Source organism: Vulpes vulpes, chromosome 5 (assembly GCF_048418805.1).
Source record: "Vulpes vulpes isolate BD-2025 chromosome 5, VulVul3, whole genome shotgun sequence".
Classification (NCBI taxonomy): Eukaryota; Metazoa; Chordata; class Mammalia; order Carnivora; family Canidae; genus Vulpes; species Vulpes vulpes.
In genome coordinates, this window is record NC_132784.1 from 75292404 (window position 1) to 75316234 (window position 23831).

The 23831-nt window shown below is 38.0% G+C and overlaps 3 protein-coding genes across 3 annotated transcripts; 2 read left to right on the forward strand and 1 right to left on the reverse strand.

The window, feature by feature from the left end:
• The first annotated feature begins 1510 nt into the window (after nt 1-1510).
• Nucleotides 1511-2431, forward strand: LOC112912194 (olfactory receptor 4C3D-like). The gene has a single exon (XM_025988930.2). The coding sequence runs from the start codon at nt 1511-1513 to the stop codon at nt 2429-2431; it is 921 nt and encodes a 306-aa protein (XP_025844715.2).
• A 6744-nt stretch (nt 2432-9175) lies between these two features.
• Nucleotides 9176-10084, forward strand: LOC112912204 (olfactory receptor 4C3). Its single transcript, XM_025988940.2, has one exon. It carries the CDS (start codon nt 9176-9178, stop codon nt 10082-10084), a length of 909 nt encoding a protein of 302 aa, XP_025844725.2.
• A 6597-nt stretch (nt 10085-16681) lies between these two features.
• On the reverse strand, nt 16682-17703 carry LOC112912191 (olfactory receptor 4C45-like). Its single transcript, XM_025988927.2, has one exon. The coding sequence runs from the start codon at nt 17661-17663 to the stop codon at nt 16701-16703; it is 963 nt and encodes a 320-aa protein (XP_025844712.2). The 5' UTR covers nt 17664-17703; the 3' UTR covers nt 16682-16700.
• Nucleotides 17704-23831: the final 6128 nt, after the last annotated feature.

Here is a 23831-nt window from a genome sequence, read left to right on the forward strand (position 1 = left end):
CCTCTTTCAAGATACTCTTAAGCATAAGGTTGGAAGGTGGACAGGTGCTAGTACAACATAGTGAGTGCAAAGAGCTAGGATAGAGCTGCAATCTGGGTGCTGTAGGAATACAGTGCAAGTCCTTAAAATCTAGCCTAGGGTGGGAGAAGAGACCATCTTCCTTGTGGAGATGATATCTGAGCCTATTATTTGGAGGATGTGTGGGAGTAGAATTGGGAAATGTTGGGGGGATAGCAAGTGGGTGGCAATGAGATGTTAGTCAGTATGACTTGATCAGGGAATTTAGGGTAGTTTAATATGGCTAAAGCACATGATAGTGGACAGGGAAGGATAACATGGGTGGATCACTAAGATCCAGGGACTTGTGATGAGGCCAAAATGCTTAGATTTTATCTTAAATGTAAAGAAGAGCCTTTAGCGGATTTTAAACTGGATGATGACATGATTGAATGATTGAATTTTATACATATTACTGGTGCAGTGTGGATGACTGAACAGGTGTCTGGGTGAGATATGAGGCAGGAGAGACTAGTTATGGTGTTGTTGGAGCAACCATCAGATTATTTTGCTAATTGATCTAAGTCTAGTGCTGAGAACTATGGTTGGGGCATGGTGGGTGCTCAAAATGTTTGTGGAATCAATGAATGGATGGATGGATGGTTGAAAGTTAAGAAACAAGGTCTGGTAACGTATGATGACAAATTTTGAGATTATGAAATGGATTAGTAAAGGGAGAAGTCAAGGATGACTTACTCCTATGTTTGTGGTGGGTGATGGAGGAAATATAGAAGGAAGAGCAAGTTGAGTTGGGGTTGAGATGAGTAAATCAGTTTTTGAGGAGATGCCCATGTGCAGTGAGAAGTGCAATTAGGAGCTGGTTGTGTGGTTCTAAAAAAACTACTACAACAAATATTTAGGGAAATTATTTTCCCATAAATGGTTATTTTTAATGAACTAAAATTTACTTGTATTGCATTTTTAAAAAGATTTTATTTATTCATGAGACACACACACACACACACAGAGAGAGAGAGAGAGAGAGAGAGAGAGAGGCAGAGACACAGGCAGAGGGAGAAGCAGGCTCCATGCAAGAAGCCTGATGTGGGACTTGATCCGTGGTCTCAGGATTACACCCTGGGCTGCAGGTGGCACTAAACCGCTGCGCCACCTGGGCTGCCCTGTATTGCAGTTTTTAGTAAAAAAAAAAAAACTCCATGAAGATTTTTTCAATCAGAAAACAGAATTTATTCGTGCTAGTTAAAATGCAAGAGAGGCAATATTTTGGGAGTTATTATGTCTGTTATTTAACTTTGTACTTGGTTAAATTATTAATTAGGAATGCAGAAAATTATTTATATTATTAGCAGGTTCTTGCTTTGGGATTCAGGATTTGGAATAATGCTATTCCACAAACACTGCTTTCCCTCAATTTGAAGTTTCTTGAAAGAAGGAGTAACAGATTTTTCTGGGTGAATCTCTTAACCCAAGTCCTTGCTGTAGCTCACGATTCATGGATAGTTCACGAAACATCATGGAATTTTTCATGCTGGGACTCTCACAAAACTCCGAGGTGCAGAGAGTTTTATTTGTGTTCTTTTTGATTATCTACCTTGTCTCTGTTGGAGGCAACCTACTTATCATGATCACCATTATCTTCAGTCCCACCCTGGGCTCCCCTATGTACTTTTTCCTCTCATGCTTGTCATTCATTGATACTTGCTATTCCTCGTGTATGACCCCCAAACTCATTGCTGACTCCTTGTATGAGGGGAGGGCCATCTCTTTTGAGGGCTGCCTGGTTCAATTCTTTGTTGCCCATTTATTGGGAGGAACGGAAATCATTCTGCTCACGGTCATGGCCTATGACCGCTACGTGGCCATCTGCAAGCCCCTGCACTACACGACCATCATGACCAGGCATCTCTGTGCCCTGCTGGTGGGGGTGGCTTGGTTGGGAGGCTTCCTGCATTCCCTGGTCCAGCTCCTCCTGGTCCAGCTCCTCCTGGTCCTTCAGCTGCCCTTCTGTGGGCCTAATGTGATCAATCACTTTGTCTGTGACTTGTACCCCTTGCAGGAACTTGCATGTACCAACATGTATGTCATCGTCGTGCTGGTGGTCGCCAACAGTGGTGTGATCTGCCTGTTGAACTTCCTCATGCTGGCTGCCTCCTATGCTGTCATCCTGCGTTCCTTGAGTTGCCGTGGTGCGGAGGCGAGACATAAAGCCCTGTCCACCTGTTGGGCCCACTTCAATGTTGTTGCCCTGTTTGTGCCTTGTATATTTATTTATATGCGGCCATCGTCTACTTTGTCCATAGACAAAATAGTGGCTGTGCTTTATTGTATTTTGACAACCATGTTCAACCCCCTGACTTATACACTGAGAAATGCAGAGGTGAAAAATGCCATGAAAAATCTATGGAAAAAATGAGCAATTGTGGATACTGGTATAGTAGGGGAAAAAAAACCCTGTCATTCTCAGTAAGAATTCATATTGTTATGATGAGAGCTGCGAGACTATCAGAAAATTTCAAAATAAAACTGATTTGAACATTTCAAATTATGTCTAATCTATCCATGTCCTATGTTACTGACCAATCAGATTAGTATACACAAGTTCAGTTTCTTCTTAACAGTTTACACTAAATTGCAGGACATGGAAACACCATCTCTCTCTCCCTTGCCTTTGTCTGAGATGGAGCCTTCATCAGCCTGGGGAAATAATGATGGGTTAATCCCCTATAGAAATGTTACTAACCTGGTCCTCCAACTTTGCACATTGAAATATTGATCAGAGAAATTACTGTTGGCTCACCTCTACCTGATTCTGTCTACAATTTTTTTTGAAATTGTACTGAATTGTAGCTTAATGTGATCTTATTACATTTAAAAATATGCTAGGAAGTGTCCATAAGCTTCACAAGATTGCCAGTAGTCAAAAAGGTCAAGACTGCTTTTATCTGGCATGTGCCAGACAGAGGCTGCTACACCGCTGGGTCCTGGACAGAAGACCACAAGGCGCAGAGCAGTGACCAACTCTGGAGAACACTGGATGGGGCTGACCAGTCTTAAGTTGCCCTGAGATAGAAATTGTCCTTACTACATAATCTACACTTTCTCTCCATCTGCCATGTGGATTCTTAGATGGTGGTCCAAATCTTTCATGCCATTAATAGTTTTGAAATCACAACCTGGATACCAATAGTTGGATGTCTTTTCTCTGAGGGTCATTGTTTTTTCCTTTGACTCTGAGGGAAGAGGGAAGGCAGCAGCTTTCTGAGCATCAATGCTGTCTCTGGAGGGACAAGTTGGTTTGGGGACAATAATGTCGGAGGGAATCTGTAGCTTGGGGCTCTGAGAATACAGCAAATACAATGAGGAATTATTGAGCCCAAGTCATGGAAGTGCACAGAATAGATTTACACTAAAATTAACATAAATTCTGCAACAAATATATAAATATTATGTACCACATTGTCTAAACATTATGTGATCACACATGCAGAAATGATTGACTTGGTACATCAGTTTATAAATAGGATCTTATATTATCCTTATAAAAAGTTGACATGGTTTTCTTTTTAAAAATGAAGAAAATGTATTCACAGAGGCTGATTTACTTAGCCAAGGTTGAGCTAGAATTTAAATCCACATCTTTCTGCCTTTAAGTATGATCTTGACAAAATGCACAATGCTTTACTATCTGCTGATCTTTCTCTGCATGTTTCATTTTGTTTCCTGCTTGTAAGCTTCCGGTTATCAATGTTCTTATTGTCAGTCTCTGATATGCACTTGCCCAGATTTAAAGTCCAGAGTCACTGTCCAGTATAACATCCAGGAGGCTTTTGATTTTTCTCTAATCCATATGTTAAAATGCTTGCTCCCGCTCACTTGTTACTGTGGAGAGACTTTACTTTCCATGTCTATGTCTTCTTATAACTTGAATTTATTGAGTTCTCTAGTCAGCTGTCCCAGGTATTCTGCTTGAGGGCTGCATTTTATTGATACTACAGTGAAAGGAATTTTTATTTAAACTTTCATGGCAGGAAGAAAAACATAGACAAAAAGTAAAAAAAAAAACCTCAGTAGGTGTAATAGCATTTCCTGTGCAATACTTTTGGGTATTTTTCTTAGTTTTAGCAGCTCATAATTTCCCTGTTTCACATCTAATGCCAGTAGCTTACACATTCCCCTACAATTTTATGTTCGATGGTATGAAGATTTTCTTCATCTGTATGATAAAGATGGCATTTATCATTATTTGTTGTCATAGAAAGCGTTTATGACATGATATGGAATTAAAAAATCAGGTTATGAAACATCATGTGGTCTGGTGATGTAAAATTTTATAATCTGCTTGTTCAGGTCTGGATAAGGATGTGTGTTTGTAAGGAGGCTTATAAGGGCAACAGTACTTTATGGTATGATTCTGTTTTACTTTGAACTTTTACATGTGTTTGTTTTTAATGTACAATAAGCATACATGATTTCCCCAAACAACAGACACATTAAAAACAGAATATACTAGAACTCATAAATAAACTCAAGCTGGTTCCTTGACAAAAAACAACATCCCAGATGAGGTTCTAGATTCTGGGACATCACACTGAATACAATCACACTCAAATCCTATCTTCAGAAAAAGGCCTAGTCCCTGGAAAGCCATAGTAGAACGTTTATTAATATAATGGGTTTTCCTCTTAATAGACCAATGGAGAAAAACCATATAATTATCTCAGCATATAGTGCTAAATTATTTTTTTCAGCTCGTAAATATATCCTATCAGTGATTACAATTCTTTTAGGGTCCTGGAGATGATTTAAAATAAGAAGGCTCTGGCAAACAACGTTTGAGGGGCTTTTATTAGCTATTGTATCTCCCACCCAATGAGAGTAAGTAATTAGGTAAGTAAGGAAGTAAGTAAGTAAGTAAGTAAATAAATAAATAAATAGTAGTGATTGGAAGTTGGGGAAGGGAATTTTGAAGAAAGTGAAGGTTTTAAATGGTCCTTGAGGGTAACTGGGAAAATGTTTTGATTGTAGAAACAGAGTAGGTTTGCTGGGCAATGTTAATGCAAGTGATAATTTGAATTTCAGTGGATTAAATTATCCCTATTTTGTGACTCTTTCTAGAAGCTTTCACTAAACAGGTTGGGAGGAGGCTTAGTGTATTCATTCAGTCCTGGGGAATAGCTAGCATGTACCAAGAAGGCAAGAGTGCTAGAAAGACAAATGGTTACATATTTTATGGAGGAAAATTTGCTACCTCCATCAATAAGTATTAAATATGTGTATATCTGTCAGCATTTAAAATGTGTAAAATGAACCCAGCAATTCCATTTTATTTGATTCCATTTATTTGGAGACTACTACTCCATTTAGAATACAAATTCTATGCTGCCAAGGGCCATGTTTGCCTCATTCACTATGGTATTCCTGACACTTAGAAAGGTGCTATCTTTTATTAGGTATGGTCTGAAAAAATCCTTATTGAATGTTTAAAATTGTGGAAGTACAATTCTGATTCATGTCATTTCGATCTTTTGGTGCACTACACAGCAAAGGCATGGATGAAGGACAGCCATCCTCTTCTCTCTGCTTTAAGCGGGGAGATGAAAGACCTGTGCCTAAAACACAGAAGATGTCCAATAAATGCCGTTGATCCTTCCTGATTTTGTTTTTCAGTCAGCAGTTTCTCTAAAAACACCCCCCAGTTTGAGTCCCTGAAATATCCCGACTCTCCTTTTCTCTTGATGATTGATAGTTTCTCTCTCAAGACACTAGAAGGACACTGGGCACTTCTAAGAGGCACAGGAGTCCCTTCCTTGTGAGACCAAAACAGTATTCAGGGGACTAATTAAATGATGGTGCCAGCCTTGTTCTGATCTGTGAAGGAGGCACAAGCTCCAGCACTGCTTCCGCAAGTGATCCTGTGTGAGAGAATTAGTCTCCCTTGGAAAGGCAGAAGCACATGGCACTGATAGTCCCTGTGCTATCATTCCCAACTCCCTTATAAAAGCCCTGTCTAGTGGAAGGAGAAAGCTTTTCTCTGAGACTGTGCTGGTGAATATCCTTAGCAGAAAACGGAGCTAGCAAGTCAGCTCCTCCTTCAAGAGAAGGCAGATAATGGAAGGTTATGGTTGCATTGGAAAGGGAACAGGCCCATATGGGAAAGACAGTGTGAAGACTCCTGGTAGTTATCCTGCTTTTACAGAGATCCTCAGGGGGTCAGTAGGGCATTCTGCACTCACAGGATTTCTAGAAATTTTCCCCTCTGGATTATAACTTCCCTTCTCAGTGAGCCTCACTCCAGATTGGTGTGGATGGGGCAGGGAAAGTGGAGTCAGGTACTTCAGTGGGATGTGTATGTGGGAGTGTCACACCGAGGCAGGGTCTGTGCCTTGCACATCCATACCACTCTTGTCTCTCTTTTCCTGGCTGCAGTATTTTGAACGTGTGGCATGCAACTGTGTCATTTCACTTACCTCCCTGCTGCTGTTTAGCATTCTTGCCGTTTGGGTTGGAAGCATATCTGGTTCTGCTTTCTTTCACTCATAATGCCTTTTTAAGGCCTTTGACCTATATTCAGAAAAATGAGTAACAGTGGAGAGTGTTATACTTAAATACCGAGGCTAGTGGAAAGTGTTATTCTCAATAAGTTGAAAGTATCCTGGCAGGTATTTTAACTTTATGTTGAAGCTGTGCGTCTTTATGTTGAAGGAGCATCTATAGTTGTGGATCTTAATATTTCTCCACTTATATTTGCCCATTTTTTTCCTATGGTAAATGAGGTAACCAAGAACTGGCCACTTATTGTACCATATCATTCTATTACTACTAACTACATAGTTGTTTTTCAAGACATGCTCAACTAAACTATTTTTTAAGATATAGATAGTTTTGGGGGGATCCCTGGGTGGCGCAGTGGTTTGGCGCCTGCCTTTGGCCCAGGGTGCGATCCTGGAGACCTGGGATCGAAACCCACGTCAGGCTCCCGGCGCATGGAGCCTGCTTCTCCCTCTGCCTGTGTCTCTCTTCTCTCTCTCTCTCTCTCTCTCTCTGTGACTATCATAAATAAATTTAAAAAAAGATATAGATAGTTTTGAAGGAATAAATACTTTTGAGTTACAAAAAAAAAAGGAAAGGGGACAGGCTGATGTGCTGCACAACGTGGGTTCAAGCTGCACCTCTGGCATGGATCTTCCATGTGACCTTGGACCAGTGCATCTAATCTCTCTAAATCTGACCTCGGTGTCCATCGAAAGATGAATGGATAAAGAAGATGTGGTTTATGTATACAATGGAATATTACTCAGCAATTAGAAACAACAAATACCCACCATTTGCTTCAACGTGGATGGAACTGGAGGGTATTATGCTGAGTGAAGTAAGTCAGTCGGAGAAGGACAAACAGTGTATGTTCTCATTCATTTGGGGAATATGAATAATAGTGAAAGGGAATATAAAGGAAGGGAAAAGAAATGTTGGGAAATATCAGGAAGGGAGACAGAACATAAAGACTCCTAACTCGGGGAAACGAACTAGGGGTGGTGGAAGGGGAGGAGGGCGGGTGTTGGAGGGGAATGGGTGACGGGCACTGAGGTGGACACTTGACGGGATGAGCACTGGGTTTTCTGTATGTTGGTAAATTGAACACCAATAAAAATTAATTAAAAAAAATAAATCTGAGATCCACCATCTTTAAAATAGTCAATTGGAAGCCATGATTGTAAATGCCAACAGATTCTTAAGCAGATAAATGGGAAATAGATGACAGAACAAATTACCAGTGCTTGTAAATAAATGACCATCTTTTGGGTTCTCACCTTGTACTAGTCTAAGAAACCTTCAGCTCAGATGAGTTTTGGTAATCAGTAGCACCTTCCCAGTCTATGCTTTATCCCAGTGGATAAAACAATTCTAATCTCATCCAGGAGTTTAATCACATGAAACAGTGAAATTTGGGATATGCTTGGCGCTGGTTTGGATAATCCTTTAAGAACTCTTCCAGATCCACCTGTCCATGTGTTAGGGTGTAAAAACAAAGCACAACACAACACCTGGAGACCTGAGGTCCTCAGATCCAGTCAATGTAAGTTTTCTATAGTCTGCTTTTAAAATTAAATGAAAGAAAAATGCAACCCCAAACTTCAGTAGAATAATTTTACTATAAAAGCCTCATTACTTTCTACAAAATAATTTTGTTTCTCATAGATAACTCAAACAGGAGACTTCTTTTTTGGGGAATAGCTTTTAACAAATAATTTCTTTCCCACAGGTCACAGAAATGAGTCAGCTTAACATTTCTAATTTTGGTGTATAAATTCATTATTTGGCTAAATTCTGTGCTTTTCTGTATTGTGTTCTATATGAGGATCAGTATTAGGGCATTTTTTGTTTTATAACATTATAGTTTTGAATATAATTAGCTATTTAAAAAATAACTAAGTTAGTTTTGAATTCTTCCACTTAGGTCCTTGGGTCCTTTTGCCACATAAAGAGCTTGCTGCCTATGGTGTTGATGATGGTGATTTCAGAGATGCCATTTATTCAATGTTTATCACATCTAGGCTCCATACGGACACTCTGGCATGCCCTGTTCTCATGTACTTCTCTTTGCACCACACGGTGTAGCAGTTCTTTTAGTTTCATTTTATAGATAAGAGCATTGATGCTCTGAGAAGTTGTTCATGGTTAAATGGCCAACAAATGGCAGAGGAAGGATTCAAACCGAGTTAAGTTTAAGTGACATTCTAGTGCACTGAAGCCCACAGAATCTGTAGCAAGACCACCTGGGTGCAAGTGCCAGCTCTGGCACTTACTAGCTAGCTGATTATACTTCTGTGGGTTGCTAATATGTGTCTCACTTTCTTGCTGTGTAAAAGGAGGATAAAAGCAGTGATCTACCTCATTACATTTTCATGTAATAACTTAGATATCTACTGCCCAGTGTTGCTAAAGTTTAAACAATAGACATATGATCACATTTAGTAGTTGACAGAGTGAATTGGTATTAAATTGTGGAACAGAAAGAATTTAGGAGAGACAAAGGGAAGTGGGGGTGTCCCTAAGAAAACCTTGCAACACTTTCTCCCTCCTACGATTCTGTTAAAATAATGTTCTTCTCTTGACTATAGGCAATAGCATGTGTGCATTCTCCTTCTTCTTGGACTCTATGGAAATGCCACATAATATCACAGAATTTTTCATGCTGGGACTCTCACAGAATGCAGAGATACAGCGGGTCCTCTTTGTGTTTTTTTTGATCATCTATGTGGCCACGGTGTGTGGCAACATGCTCACTGTGGTCACTATCACCTCCAGTCCCATGCTGGCTTCCCCCATGTATTATTTCCTGGCCAACTTGTCCTTTATTGACACCTGTTATTCTTCCTCTATGGCTCCTAAACTCATTGCTGACTCCTTGTGTGAGGGGAGAGCCATCTCTTTTGAAGGCTGTTTGGCTCAGCTCTTTGGAGCCCATTTTCTGGGAGGTGTTGAGATCATTCTGCTCACAGTCATGGCCTATGACCGCTACGTGGCCATCTGCAAGCCCCTGCACTACACGACCATCATGACCAGGCATCTCTGTGCCCTGCTGGTGGGGGTGGCTTGGTTAGGAGGCTTCCTGCATTCCCTGGTCCAGCTCCTCCTGGTTCTTCAGCTGCCCTTCTGTGGGCCTAATGTGATCAATCACTTTGTCTGTGACTTGTACCCCTTGTTGGAACTCGCCTGCACCAACACGTATGTCATCGGTGTGCTGGTGGTCGCCAACAGTGGTGTGATCTGCCTGTTGAACTTCCTCATGCTGGCTGCCTCCTATGCTGTCATCCTGCGTTCCTTGAGGTACCATGGTGCGGAGGCGAGACGTAAAGCCCTGTCCACCTGTGGGGCCCACTTCACTGTTGTTGCCCTGTTCTTTGTGCCTTGTATATTTATTTATATGCGGCCATCATCTACTTTGTCCATAGACAAAATAGTGTCAGTTTTTTATGGTATTTTGACACCTATGTTAAATCCACTCATTTATACCCTGAGAAATGAAGAGGTAAAAAATGCCATGAGAAAGCTCTTCACTCAGTAAGAAACTGCAGGTGTAATATGAGTGGCAAAGCACGAAACAAAAATGGGTTTATTTCTGTAAGTGGAACAAACCAAAACTTGTTTATATTATTGAATATCACCTTATTCCATTTTATTTATGCGTCCATCTTCGTAGATTTTTATGGTTTAGTTTTTCCTATAATTGTGTAATTTGATGATAAAACAGCTGTATGAGATATATAGGGCACAAATGATTATTATGCCTGTTTTAGAAATGAGGAAATTTTTGTCTCCTCATATGATTAATTGATTAATTCAGATTATCTGGCTTTGAAGTGCCTAAGCTAGCACTCAAAATTAGTTTTTTTCTGATCCATCATCCATATCTTTCAATAGCAACCCATGTTGTATCATTCAAGTCTATGTGATAATTGAGCTGTAAAATGTGAGGCAAAACACAACTTAAGGCACATCACTTCATGCTTAGCTGTGTACAGCAGTCTGTGTCCATCTAGGCATAGTTTCTATTCCTTCTCATCACCCTGTATGACATCCCTGGCATAGGTGCTATTCTATAAGACTTTAGCTCTGGAGGCAGATGAATCTGAGTTTCTGTTTTATTTCCTACACTTACCTGTAGCATGACCTTGAATAAGCAACCAAATTACTACCACCACCACCACCACTACTTCTCCTCCTCCTCCTTCTTCTGCTTCTTCTAATTTTTTTGAAGATTTCTTTATTTTAGAGAGCATGTGTGTGTGCATGTGTGGGCAGGGGAAAGGGCAGATGAGAGGGAGATTGAGAGAATCTAAAGCAAGAGTTGGACGCTTAAGGCACTGAGCCACCCAGGTGCCCCTAAGTGACAGAAGTTCTATTGACCTCTGGTGTCTGTCTTTAAAATAAAAATAAATATAATGCATATCTAAAGTGTTATTGTGAAAATTAAATTAGGAAATCTGTGTCAAATTCAGAATCCAGTTTCTGGCATATTTACTCACAGCAGGTTTTATTTGATTTGTTCCTCAACCTTTTCCTAACCTTCTATACAGAGGCTGCCTTCTTTCACTTTTCTATCTGTTCTAGGTGTGAGATATATGCTGTGCTTAGAGTAGATTGGCTTAGTTTTTGGGCAAGTGATGCAAAGTGGCATTTCCTTTTATTTTTCTTTAGTCCTTTTTCATATTCCAAGGGATGCCTGTGTTCTGGAATCTGAAATGTATGTCCACATTAGCCCCATTCTTTTCCTGCTTTTAAGAACTCTGATCCACTTGATGGGATGAGCACTGGGTGTTATACTATATGTTGGGAAATTGAATTTAAATTTAAAAAATGTAAAAAAAAAAAAGAACTCTGATCCATCCCTTCTCAGATTTCATTCTTTAAGAGTTAGGAGGCTCCTATAATTTATAATAAACTTCTGCTTTGTTTCAAAAACAATCTGTAATTCATCCTGTTGCACCATATCTACTTTTTACACTAAGAAAAAACAAACTAGGCATTAATATGAAAAATAATCTGGAGGGCGGGTGTTGGAGGGGAATGGGTGACGGGCACTGAGGTGGACACTTGACGGGATGAGCACTGGGTGTTTTTCTGTATGTTGGTAAATTGAACACCAATAAAAATTAATTTAAAAAAAATAAATAAAAATAATCTGTCTACTATGAGTATTCAACAATTAGTCTCCAAGAACCAATAAATTCAGGAGCTCATCAGAAGTAGTTATTATTTTATTCCTAAATGCTATGTCTAACAAAAATAAACTTTCAAAATTCCTAGGAAAAATCAATACTATCTTTCATTTTGTCACATTCCAATAGTCTAGTTAATAAAACTAGGTGTAATGGAGACCTTCAGTTCTCTACCTATTCGTTTCTATTGTTGGATAATAAAAGTACCATTGAGCCAATTTTCCAATCAACTAATAAATATGAAGTCACTATGTAGGTTATTAAAAAATACAATTTTTCCCCCACAATCGCCGCAATGTCCCACAATTTTATCTCAGGAGACTTTCTAGAAAAGCATACTTACTTCTTTGAAATTTGACAAGCACCTTTTAGTAAAGTTAAGATATTAGTTAGCATAATGGACTGATCCTAATGCTCCCTTGTGTTTTGTTGCCTGAATCATGGTTAACAACAGCCCAACTAACTTATGAATGCTCCCTATTTTTGAAAAATTTCAACTTGCTAGAATAAACACATGAGTAAATATCACCAGAAATTTTCTATATGATTTAAAAATTATTACTAATTTTATTTACAAAGGTAGCAGTGTCTCCATTTTGGAGTCTAGGGTAAAACACCTTTCTCCCCAAATACACATTTATTTTAAAATTCAGAATCTAGGAAAACAAAGGTGGGCAATCCACACATGTGTGAGCCCACACACACAATTGTGCATGTGCAAATCCATCTATAAGCCATTACCCAAAGATAGTCCCTATCAGTGTTTTGGTAGATAACTTGTTATCCTGGTTGTCTTTTGCTTCTCTCCTCCTCCCTCACCTCCTCCTTTTTCTTGTCCCACTACTCCTCCCTCGATTTGTTCTATAAACTTGGTTAAGGCTCTGCTATCCTGAAAGGTCCTCTCTGGGGCTAACTGATTTCTCTGTTCAGCTTACAAGCCATCTTCAACTTTCCTGATCATAGGTTTCCTTGTCCAAAAATGGCTATTTTAATTCTTAGTATATGCCCTTGTGAAAGGTGAATGTGCATGAAGAGCACAGCATCTGACAGCTTGATGGCATCTAATGTTGGTGCCCTTCCATGCCCAGTGGGCAACAGAGGAAGAAAGGCTAAAAATAGTTTAGCTTCCAAATTTTAAGTACTGTTGAAAATGAGCTTGAGGTGCAAAAACAGAAGAACTGCATTTGAGAATTTTACTCTAGAGCTTACTGTTATGTGGCTACTGGCAAGCTACTTTAAAAAAAATAGCTTTTCATCTATCTTGAACTTTCTTCCCTTAGTGAAGTTTTATCCTCCTTTCTTTTTTAATGGATGATAGCAGAAGAGCACATATTCATGTCAAAAATATTTGATATTTATATGGGAAAGCAGTGTTATATAAGCCACAGGTCACTTCTTTATGTACAAACTATTGCCAATGGAGGAGAAGATAGTTTCAAAATATTTCCTGTTATGTGGGAATCAAAACATTCATGGAGTTACGGATTACTGCCTAGTCACTAACTGGTTCTTTGCAGACTTCTATATTTTCAGCCTGGCCTATCTATGAAGGCAAATCCACCTTCAAATTGGTCCAAACAATGAAGACCCAAAGGGTTCCAAGAAGAAAATTCAATTCAAAGATTGAAGAGAAATGTAAAAATTTTAATTTGCTCTCCGGTTGTATTGAGCAGATACAAATGGATTTGATAATGCACGAAGACTTTGGATCAGACAGGCTTAGATTTGAATTATGATGTAGGAAAATTTTAGCTAATTGATCTTGAGCTATATATATAATTAACCTCTCCAACCCATTGTTTCTTAATTCATGAAATAGGGGAAATCAGGATTGTTGCAGTTATTGGGCCATAGTAAGAACTTATAATATGAATAATAGTGAAAGGGAATATAAAGGAAGGGAAAAGAAATGTTGGGAAATATCAGGAAGGGAGACAGAACATAAAGACTCCTAACTCGGGGAAACGAACTAGGGGTGGTGGAAGGGGAGGAGGGCGGGTGTTGGAGGGGAATGGGTGATGGGCACTGAGGTGGACACTTGACGGGATGAGCACTGGGTGTTTTTCTGTATGTTGGTAAATTGAACACCAATAAAAATTAATTAAAAAAAAATAAAATACATCTAAAAAAAAAAAAAGAACTTATAACAAAAAAAGTGAATACAAAGCCCTTTGCACCTAGTAAATAAAAACAATTTAAAGAATTTAAAATAAAAAATAAAAATAAGCTATCATGATTTATACTAGCATTGTTTTATTGATGTTCACTTCACACCATTCCATGGGCTGGTTCCCCATTATGTTCAAATAAATGTTTTAAACAGAGGTAAGTTCCACAGTTTGAGACTTGAGTTAGGAAAGAAATAAGGACATAAATTTACTGCCTCCAAAGCATACAAATGAGAGTGCAGGTTAGGACATAGTTCACAGAAGGTGCTCGAAACATAAGCTGTCATCATCAGGATCATGAGCATCATCATTCTTATTTTATCATCATCCCATTCATCCCATCTTTGATGGGAACTACAGGCAGATCATCCAAAAGGATAAGTTTGATATTTTAAACATACTGCTCCTTGTGTATATCTACAAGGTGGTCATTCACAGGAAATTCTGGTAAAACATCTGTGTTTTGGAATTTATTATTGAAGGGTAATTGACATACAACGTTAGGAAGTTTCAGGTGTAAAACATAGTGATCTGATAGTTCTGTACATTATTCAGTGATCACCAAGATAAGTGTAGTCACCCATCTGTCACCATACAACAATATTACAATACTAATGATTATATTCCTTATGCTGTGCTTTTCATCCCCTTGATTGATTTATTTATAACAAAGCTTGCACTTTTTAATCTCCTTTACCTATTTCACTCTTCCCCCCACAACCACCTCTGTCAACTACCACTGGCATCCAGCACTTTGCTCTCTTAACTATCTGTTTGTTTATTATGGCAAAACATTTATTTTTAAAAGGCCTTCATATGGAATGAGATCTAACCTGATATGAAGTCCTGAGAACATGAGAAATGTTAGCATCATATGATAGTCAAATCCCTGGTTGTGAAATCACTTTCTGAAGACATGCTTCTGAGCTCTTCCTCAGGAATCACAAGCTCTGTACAGAGATGTGTTGTTGGTCCCTGGCATTGGGTTCTCCCTTCTCCTTCCAGAGCACCAGAGTGGGATCCATCATTAGTGAGAGCTTTTGAAATAAGTTCTGCTCAAACATCTCACACTTGCTCTATCCAGCTTCCCCATTTGTTACTGTAGCGGTGTTAAGGGCATTTTATCCCAGAATAGGGAGTTGTTGGTGGGCTAGCTTTAGTGTCCAGAGATCTGCTCCCAGGTTCCATTAGCTTCCTTGCTGAGATAACTCTCCTCTATATTGTCCTTACTCATAAGCATGTGACTTATTTTGAAGTGAAGTGGGGCTGGCACAGATGTTTGGTCCTTCTGTGATCATGGTTCATGAATGACAGTGGCAGTGTTCTTGGCCTCCTCTTGTCAGCAGCTATAGTCCCTGGCACCCTTTCTGTGCTTGACATCTGTGAAGGCTGTAACCATGTCTGAGCAATTTCACTAATTTTTAGCAGATTCATTTTTTCAATCTAAGTCATCTAATTCTTACAACTTAAGAGAGTGGGTAATGCTATTTTAATTTTATAAGTTAAGTCTGTAGAGAGATGAAGCAATTTGCTTACATTCACAAAGCTAATTTATGTAAGAGACAAGATGAAAAAGCCTATTTGGTCCAAAGCTCTTAATCTCTAACTTCAAAGCATCTGACTATTTCTGAATCTTTCCTAGAATTTCATTATGTACATGTTATGAATTCTTTTCTGTAATCCAGATCTGTGGTAATTGTTCAGTTTTGTGACACTACTGGTAATTTCCTGCCCCAGCTGTTCAGAATCTTCCTTTGTCCACATCTAAAACATGACTTTAACATACAGATATTTTCTGCCTTAACTCTGCAGACTTGATCAATTGTATTTCTTTTGCATCAGCCAATTCTGCCTCTAATTCTTTCTGTAGACAATTGTATACTACAAGGAATGGTGGTGATGTAATTTTTAAAAGATACTTTTGTATGCAAGTGTTCTCTTCTTAGGACTGTGACAAATAAAAAGTTTTTTTTTTATTGTTTCTGTGCAGGAACATCTATAACATCTATCTTTTCAAATTTAAGAAGTTAAGAAAAAATGTATTTGGATGAAAGTACTTCTCGACGACTCCCTGGTATTCTATACATTTTTGCATGTATAATTGCTTTTCCTCTTTTAAAATAACATTTAATTCTAGCTGTGGTGCTGGATATAAAGTGTGTTCAATAATATTGCTGCTGATCTGTTTCATACCCACAATCAGGACAGCATTATGACTTTTGTGGCCCTTGGCTCCTTTCGTCCTTATGAATCCTTTTCCTCCATAAAGAATATGAAAAATTATATTTTATGACTGTGTTAGCATAAAGATGACTATACTCCAAGTGGGGTTTAGCTTATATTTATTTTTTCTTCATATTTTAAAAGAAATTAAACCATTTCAAGGACTCTGAAAGTTATTGCAGGCTCTAGGCACTGTGCTTACTGTGCTTTTTAATGGGTACATTGACCCTGCCCATAATATAAGTATTCCTGAAGAATACTGACCCAGATAGGATATTGATTGCCCCACGTTTAGTCAACTAATAAAGGGAATAAATATCTGTTAATTACTACTAGATTTTTTATGTAAATACTCTAATCATAATATTCATTTATTTTTTTTTAATTTTTATTTATTTATGATAGTCACACACACACACACACACACACAGAGGCAGAGACACAGGCAGAGGGAGAAGCAGATTCCATGCACCGGGAGCCCGACGTGGGATTCGATCCTGGGTCTCCAGGATCGCGCCCTGGGCCAAAGGCCGGCGCCAAACCGCTGCGCAACCCAGGTATCCCATAAGATTTATTTATCACCAGTTTTCATTATTTGTCCCCAGAGTTTCTTCATGACATTTTTTACTTCTGAATTTCTGAGGGTATAGATTAAAGGATTCAACATAGGAGTTACTAGGGTACAAAACACAGTCACAGCTTTGTCAGCAGGGAAGGAGGTCGTGGGTCTCAGGTACAGGAATGAACAAGGTACAAAGAATAAGATGACAACAGTGACATGAGAAGCACAGGTAGACAGGGCTTTGCGACGCCCTTCAGAGCTATGAGTCCTCAGGGAGCGCAGGATGACAATGTAAGAAGCAACCAGCATAGAAAAAATGAGCAAACAAAGTGATCCACTGTTGGCAGAAATCAGGGGCCCCATAGTGTGAGTGTCTGCACACGCTAGCTCCAGGAGAGGTATTAAATCACACATAAAATGGTCGATGACATTGGGGCCACAGAATGGTAACTGGATCATGAACAAAACCTGGATCCCTCCATGAACAAAGCCTAAAAATCCAGCCATTCCTACCAAGAAACCACAGACAGGTCGGCTCATAATGGTCATGTAATGCAATGGCTTACAGATGGCTACATAGCGGTCATAAGCCATGGCAATTAATAAGATGATCTCAGCTCCAGCAAAGAAATGTTCAGCAAAGAGCTGAGTCATGCAGCCATTGAAGGATATGGTGTTCCGCTCAGAGATTAAGTCAAAGATCATTTTAGGTGCTATGGAAGAAGAATAGAAGCCATCTATAATGGACAAATAGGACAGAAAAAAGTACATGGGAGAACCCAGAGCTGGGCTGATGAAGATGGTGACCGAGATGAGTAGGTTACCTGCCAGTGTGATCAAGTAGGTGATTAAAAACACAGCAAATAAGAATTTCTGCAGTTCTGGATTCTGGGTCAGGCCCAGCAGAACAAATTCTGTTACATTGTTCATCCTTTCCATGGAGTCAGCTTGGGTTATGAGCACATGGTCCATCTGGAAAGATCATAGAATTTCCTTTTTTTTTTTCAATGATATATTTATTTACATGTATTTTTTTTATTGAAGTTTGATTTGTCAACATATAGTATAGCACCCAGTGCCCATCCCATCAAGTGCCCTCCTCACTACCCATCACCTGGTCACCCCATCGCCCTGCCCGCCTCCCCTTCCACTTTCCCTTGTTCGTTTCCCAGGGATTTGTCATGTTTTGTCACCCTCTCTACTTTTTCCCACTCACTTTCCTTCCTTTCCTCTATAATCCCTTCACTATGTCTTATATTCCCTGTATGAGTGAAACCATATAATGACTTTTGACTAGTATTTTTAATTCAACACGAAAATCTTCCGTCACTTCTTTGGTCCTGGTGTCTGGGATTGATGACCACACCTTCCATTCACCTCTACTGCTTTGGAGATAGTTGTAAAAAGAGTCAAAAGGTTAAATTTCTCTTATTCACATACATTAAATAGTGACAATATGTCATAAACTCTAGAATAAAAGCAACGTGTTATTATGAATTTTGACTTATGATTGACTTCCAGACTCTGGCTCTGAAACCTTACAGATGGCTTTCTCTCATTGTTTTTGGGACAGATTTCATCACTGGCAATTATTTTGAAATTATATTTGCTCATTGGCATGAATATAGGTATATGACACAACATTCTTTAAAAAGTCAACTGTATATCAGATAGGAAAGTGCCATCCATGATTCCTTTCTGTCAAACGAATGCACATACACACAGAGAGACAGAGTTGCCAATGGAGTGTTTCCCCTTCAGAATGCCAAGGAACTATATAACAGCTCTCTGAGCTGCATTCATTGGCAGCCCTGGATGTTGTATCTGGCTAAACATGGCTATTACATACTCACTCTTCCCACATCTTTACATGCAGACATGTAAGTGATACAAAGATCCCTGAAAGTCCTCAATATTTCTTCAATGAATTATCTATCTATTATTTATTTATTTATTTATTTATTTATTTATTTATTTATTTATTTATGTATTTATTTTTTATTGGTGTTCAATTTGCCAACATATAGAATAACACCCAGTGCTCATCCCATCAAATGCCCCCCTCAGTGCCAGTCACCCAGTCATCCCCATCCCCCGCCCACCTCCCTTTCTACCACCCCTTGTTCGTTTCCCAGAGTTAGGAGTCTCTCATGTTCTGTCTCCCTTTCTGATATTTCCCACTCATTTTTTCTCCTTTCCCATTTATTCCCTTTCACTATTTTTTATATTCCCTAAATGAATGAGACCATATGTTTGTCCTTCTCAGATTGACTTATTTCACTCAGCATAATACCCTTCAGTTCCATCTACATCGAAGCAAATGGTGGGTATTTGTCGTTTCTAATGGCTGAGTAATATTTTCTGTGCAATTGTTCTTTCATCACATATAGAATAATGCTCTAGAATAGATAAATAATCTTAGTCAATTTTACAAATGGAATTAAATGAATCATGAGGTTTCCCTGAATTTCCTACTGTTGAGACAGAAGTACTATCTAAGATAAATACGATTTTTTCTTTTGACATAAGTTTAATCAGTTAAGATGAACTTGAAGTTTTAATTGTCAATTGGTGAAAAAATTGAACATATACAAGAATATATTTTTTTGAATGATCTGTGCTTGGATTTTAAATAGTGGTTACATGTTACAAATGATCATGGGATATTTTATTCCTTCTCCCCCTTTATTTCTCCTTCCCCAATCCCTGCCAAAAAACACAACCACATATTTTTTCCTCAAAACTTTCAGGGCACAGAAGTCAGCATCATGACCTCTCACGTTCAATAAAGATAAGGAAAGATATCTTTTGTTTTCCAGAAAGGTCAGTCTCTAGTTGCTTCTTCTCTATCCATGGCTCCTATAGGTGGCAAGTATGTGCTTAATCATTATTAATAGATTTAATTCATGAATTCTAACTTCACTGTGGCAACATGAAGTTCACTAAAAGGGGAAACAATTTCAACTCATCACATATAGAAACCTAGCCAAGCAATCCACTTCTACATACATGTTAACTACAATGTTAAAAAAAGTGACATTAGTGGTTCTCAACAGCATCTTGCGTAGCAGCATTATAGATTACATTTTCTACTTGTATTTTCATGTCATCATGTTCAAATTCATTTTTAGGGAAAAACATTACATTCAATTCACAGAACATAGCTATAAAATCTATATGGTGAAAATACATAGCTAAATTAAGTTGATCTGCTTATAATTTGAGGGAAAAGGTTTAGTTATTACCAACCTGGATCTAGTTGATTGTGGATTCCACTATTTTTAGACCACACCCAGTTATTTTCTTCTCCTGAGGGCATAGCTCCACAGCTGAAAATACACTCTGTGAACTAACAGGTGGGACACTGGAATTCTGTCTTGGAAAACTCTTCCAGTCTTGGTCATTTTAGTTTATTTTGGTTCCCATTATTAGTCTGAACTTATCCACAAAAATGAGCTTTTTATGTTAGGAAACTTCAATAGCTCTAGGATTTAATTTCTACTCACTTTCCTGGCCTTCTATGAAAGTATAAGCACATCATCAAAATACACATATTTTTCAGATCTCAGAACTATATTTAATCTAAAGTAAAAATAATGGGAACAAAGAAAAATATTCAAGTCATAAAAAGCTAGTATATGGAACTATAAAATGTATAGGTGCATTGGATCCACTTGATTGAATATTTTTTTTCAAATCTTGCCAAATTTATATTTCCCAACAAGTTCATGAGCAGTAGGGAGAAAATTATTTTTATTCCTGCTTTTAAACCACTAAGCTTGGAAGCAGTGTCTCCCATATAAATTTTAAGCTTGTTGGTATATCTATCTGTTATTTATCTATCATCTATCTATCTATCTATCTATCTATCTATCTATCTATCTATCATCTATCTATCTGCTCTGCTTCTGTCATTTACTTAAATATCCAGTAATTCTTTCTTCATTGACTTAAGAGAAATACTTAAATAGACTTTCACAAAGTATGGGATTTGGTAATGCATTGACCTCTCAAGTCCTCAGAGGATTAGTAATTGGTCCTGTTGGAATCTTTGCTGGAAGCATAAGCGATAGTCTTTCATTTTCTCCTACTTGGCACCCAGCAGCATCATTAGGAGGCCAATTTTAGAAATGCTGTTGTGCCTTGGTTAAACAGGTATCTCTGGCTGTAGTTTAGGGTGAGATTTTGGTCAGATAACTTGGAAAGCTTCATGATAGGGCTTTGTTGATCACTTTGACATTGGCGAGCCTGGTACAGGATAGGGGATGGTTTTAGGCATAGGTCAGAGTTCAGAGAATGGATTTCTCTCTGAAAATATGATTGTTCTAACTAATATAGTTGTCCTGAGAATAGAAATTCCAGTTTTTAAGGTTATGTGCCATGTTACCCTGGGAAACTGTGACTTTTAGCGGCTGACAAGGAGACTCAGATGGCAAAATTCTCAGCTACCAAAGATTGGGTAATTTATGAATCATATATCTATCAACTTCCTTTTGGGTGGCGTGTGTCTAGATGGAAGGGTCTCATGATGTGTTCAGGGGAATATAGCTTTTCTCTTTATCTCACACAAAAGAAATTATGGAGATCTACAGTAAAGAGCGATGCTTCCACATGGTAGCCATTGAGAAAAATCATAGCTAAACATTATATATGGACATTCAGAGGTAAAGGATGGAAACACTATAGAAAGGAGGCTCCACTACAATCTTTTCTCTCTCCACTTGTGAGGGATTGAAGAGCTGGCTGAAATCCTGCACAGACTCATCTTTAAAAAAACCAACCTTTACCTTTAATGAAACTGATACACTCCTGAATTCCAGAACCAGAATGAGAAACAGTGCCTTCAGCTCTGTCCTCAACAATTAACAATTTTGCTCACTTATGGCTGTCCCTCTCCCTTGTTTTTCTTTTAATTGTGGTAAAATACACATAATAAATTTTTTCCATTTTAACTATCTTTAAGTGTACAGTTAAGTGGCATTAAGTACATTCACATTGTTGTGCAAACATCTCCAACAACCATCTCTAGAACTTTTTCATTTTTCCACACTAAAAATCCATATCCTTTAAACAATCATTGCTCATTTCTCCCTTCCCCTAGAATCTGGAAAACATTTATTTCTGCTTCTATGAGTGGGACTATTTTAGATATTTCATATTAGTGGAATTATGCACTGTTTTTTCTATCATGGGCTTATTTTACTTAGAATAATGCCTACAAGTTTCATCCATATTGTTACAAAGAGAGAGTTTCCTTCCTTTTTAAGGCTGAAAAGTATTCCGTATATCTATATCTATATCATCTATATCTACATCTATATCTATATCTTTATACTATGTTTCTTTTTTTAAGTCATGCATCTGTTGATGGACATTTAGGTTGTTTCCACAGCTTAGCTATTGTGAATGATGCTGAAGTGAACATAGGAGTGCAAGGAATTCTTTGAGATCCTGATTTCAGTATTTTTGGATTATACCCAGAAGTGGGATTGTTGGATCATATGGTGTTTTTAGTTTTTTGAGGAACCTCCATACTGTTTTCCATAGTGACTGTACAAATTTACATTCATACCATCAGTGAACAAGCGTTCCCTTTCTCCACATTCTTACTAATACTATCTCTTGTCTTATCGATAATGGCCATTTTAACAGATGTGAAATGACATATCATTGTGGTTTCGATTTGTATTTCCCTGATAATTAGTAATGTTAAGCACATTTTCATTTACTTGTTAGCTATTTGCATATTTTCTTTGTGCTAATGCCTATTCGAATCTTTTGTCTATTTTTTTAAAGATTTTATTTTTGTTTATTCATGAGAGACATGCAGAGACATAGGCAGAGGGAGAAGCAGGCTCCTTGTGAACGCTTGATATGGGATTCAATCCCCAGGATACTCGGATCATGACCTGAGCCAAAGGCAGACACTCAACCACCGAGCCACCCAAGTTTCCCTCTTTTGCTTATTTTTAAATTGGACTATATTTGCTATTGAGTTGTATGAGTTCTTTGTACATTTTGGATGCTAACCCCATATTAAATATATGTTTGCAAATATTTTTCCCATTTATATGTTTTCTTTTCACTCTGTTAATTATTCCTTTGTTGTACAGATTTTCATTATGATGTAGTCCTGTTTGTCTGTTTTTGCTTTTGTTGTCTGTCCTTTTGGTGTCATATCCATGAAATTGTAGTCCATTCCCATGTGATGAAGATTTTATGCTATGTTTTCTTCTAAGAGTTTTATAGTTTCAGACCTTACATTTTAAGTCCATTTTGAGTTGATTTTTGTGAAGGTATAAGATAAGGGTTCAATTTCGTTCTTTTGCATGTGTATATCCAGTTTTCCCCAGCACCATTTGTTGAAAAAATTATTCTTTTCCCATTGTGTATTCCTGCCACTCTTGTCACACATAGATGACCATATGCATATGCATGGTTTTTTTTGTGGGTTCTCTATTCTGTTGCATTGGTCTATATGTCTATCTTTATGCTGGTACCATACTGTTTTAATTACTATAGCTTTGTAATATAGTTTGAAATCAGAAAGTGTGATGCTTCTAGCTTTGTTCTTTCTTAAGATTGCTTTGACCATTTGGGGTAATTTGTAGTTCCATATGAATTTAAGGTTGTTTTTTTCTTTTTTAAGATTATTTATTTTAGAAAGAGTGAGGGCATGAGTGAATGGAGGGAGGGGCAGAAGGAGAGCAGATCTCAAGCAGACTCCCTATTGAGATCAGACTCTGGCTTGGGGTTTGATCTCATGATCCTGAGATCATGATATAAGCTGGAACCAAGAGTTGGATGCTCAACTTCTGAGCCACCCAGGTGCCCCAGGATTGTTTTTTCATTTCTGTGAAAAATTCCATTCAGATTTTCATTGGGATTGTACTGACTCTAGATCACTTTGGATAGTATGAGTATTTTGACAGCATTTACTCTTACAATTCATGAACACAGGATGTCTTTCCATTTTTTGGCCTTTTTGCTTGTTTGTTTTTACTTTCTTTCATAAATGTTTTATCATTTTCAGTTTACAAATCTTTAAACTTTTTATTTCATTTTATTTCTAAATTTTTTAATTCTTTTTTTGGTAGCAGTAATTCTGGCCTTATAAAGCAAGTTTAGAAGTGTTTTTTC

Excerpts from the sequence above, each read along its gene's own strand:
- LOC112912194 (XM_025988930.2), top strand. The coding sequence starts at position 1,511 with ATGGATAGTTCACGAAACATCATGGAATTTTTCATGCTGGGACTCTCA.
- LOC112912204 (XM_025988940.2), top strand. The coding sequence starts at position 9,176 with ATGGAAATGCCACATAATATCACAGAATTTTTCATGCTGGGACTCTCA.
- LOC112912191 (XM_025988927.2), bottom strand. The coding sequence starts at position 17,663 with ATGGACCATGTGCTCATAACCCAAGCTGACTCCATGGAAAGGATGAAC.